Genomic DNA, 326 nt, shown 5'->3' with positions numbered 1-326 from the left:
GACACCAAAATCATCCCAAACTGCACGAGCACCGTTCCAATGCCCCCCCCTCCTTCACCCTGCCCCCCCTCCCCCAGCGTATGGGTGATGGGCCTGATGGCGTGCGCCGGCAACATCCTGGTCCTGGTGGGGCGCTACGTGGTCAAGGAGCCGAACCGCGTCCATTCCTTCTACATCAAGAACCTGTCTCTCTCCGACCTCCTGATGGGCGTCTACCTCTTCATCATCGCCTTCTACGACGCCTCCTTCCGGGGCACGTACATCCGGCACGAGACCTCCTGGCGCCGCTCCTGGCAGTGCAGCTTCTGCGGTGAGGCAATTGGGTG

At 62.6% G+C, this 326-nt stretch overlaps 1 protein-coding gene across 1 annotated transcript in view; it reads left to right on the top strand.

Annotated features, from left to right (window-relative positions):
* LOC119593641 (relaxin receptor 1-like) overlaps positions 1-326 on the top strand; it is a gene marked incomplete in the record, with an annotated part of 42,684 nt that overhangs the window by 34,251 nt on the left and 8,107 nt on the right. Inside the window, 1 exon segment of the mRNA XM_037942592.1 lies at positions 78-310. Coding sequence (XP_037798520.1) covers positions 78-310 — 233 coding nt within the window.

The sequence above is a fragment of the Penaeus monodon genome, chromosome 32 (genome assembly GCF_015228065.2).
Source record: "Penaeus monodon isolate SGIC_2016 chromosome 32, NSTDA_Pmon_1, whole genome shotgun sequence".
NCBI classification, from domain to species: domain Eukaryota; kingdom Metazoa; phylum Arthropoda; class Malacostraca; order Decapoda; family Penaeidae; genus Penaeus; species Penaeus monodon.
This window is presented reverse-complemented; position numbering and strand designations above follow the sequence as displayed.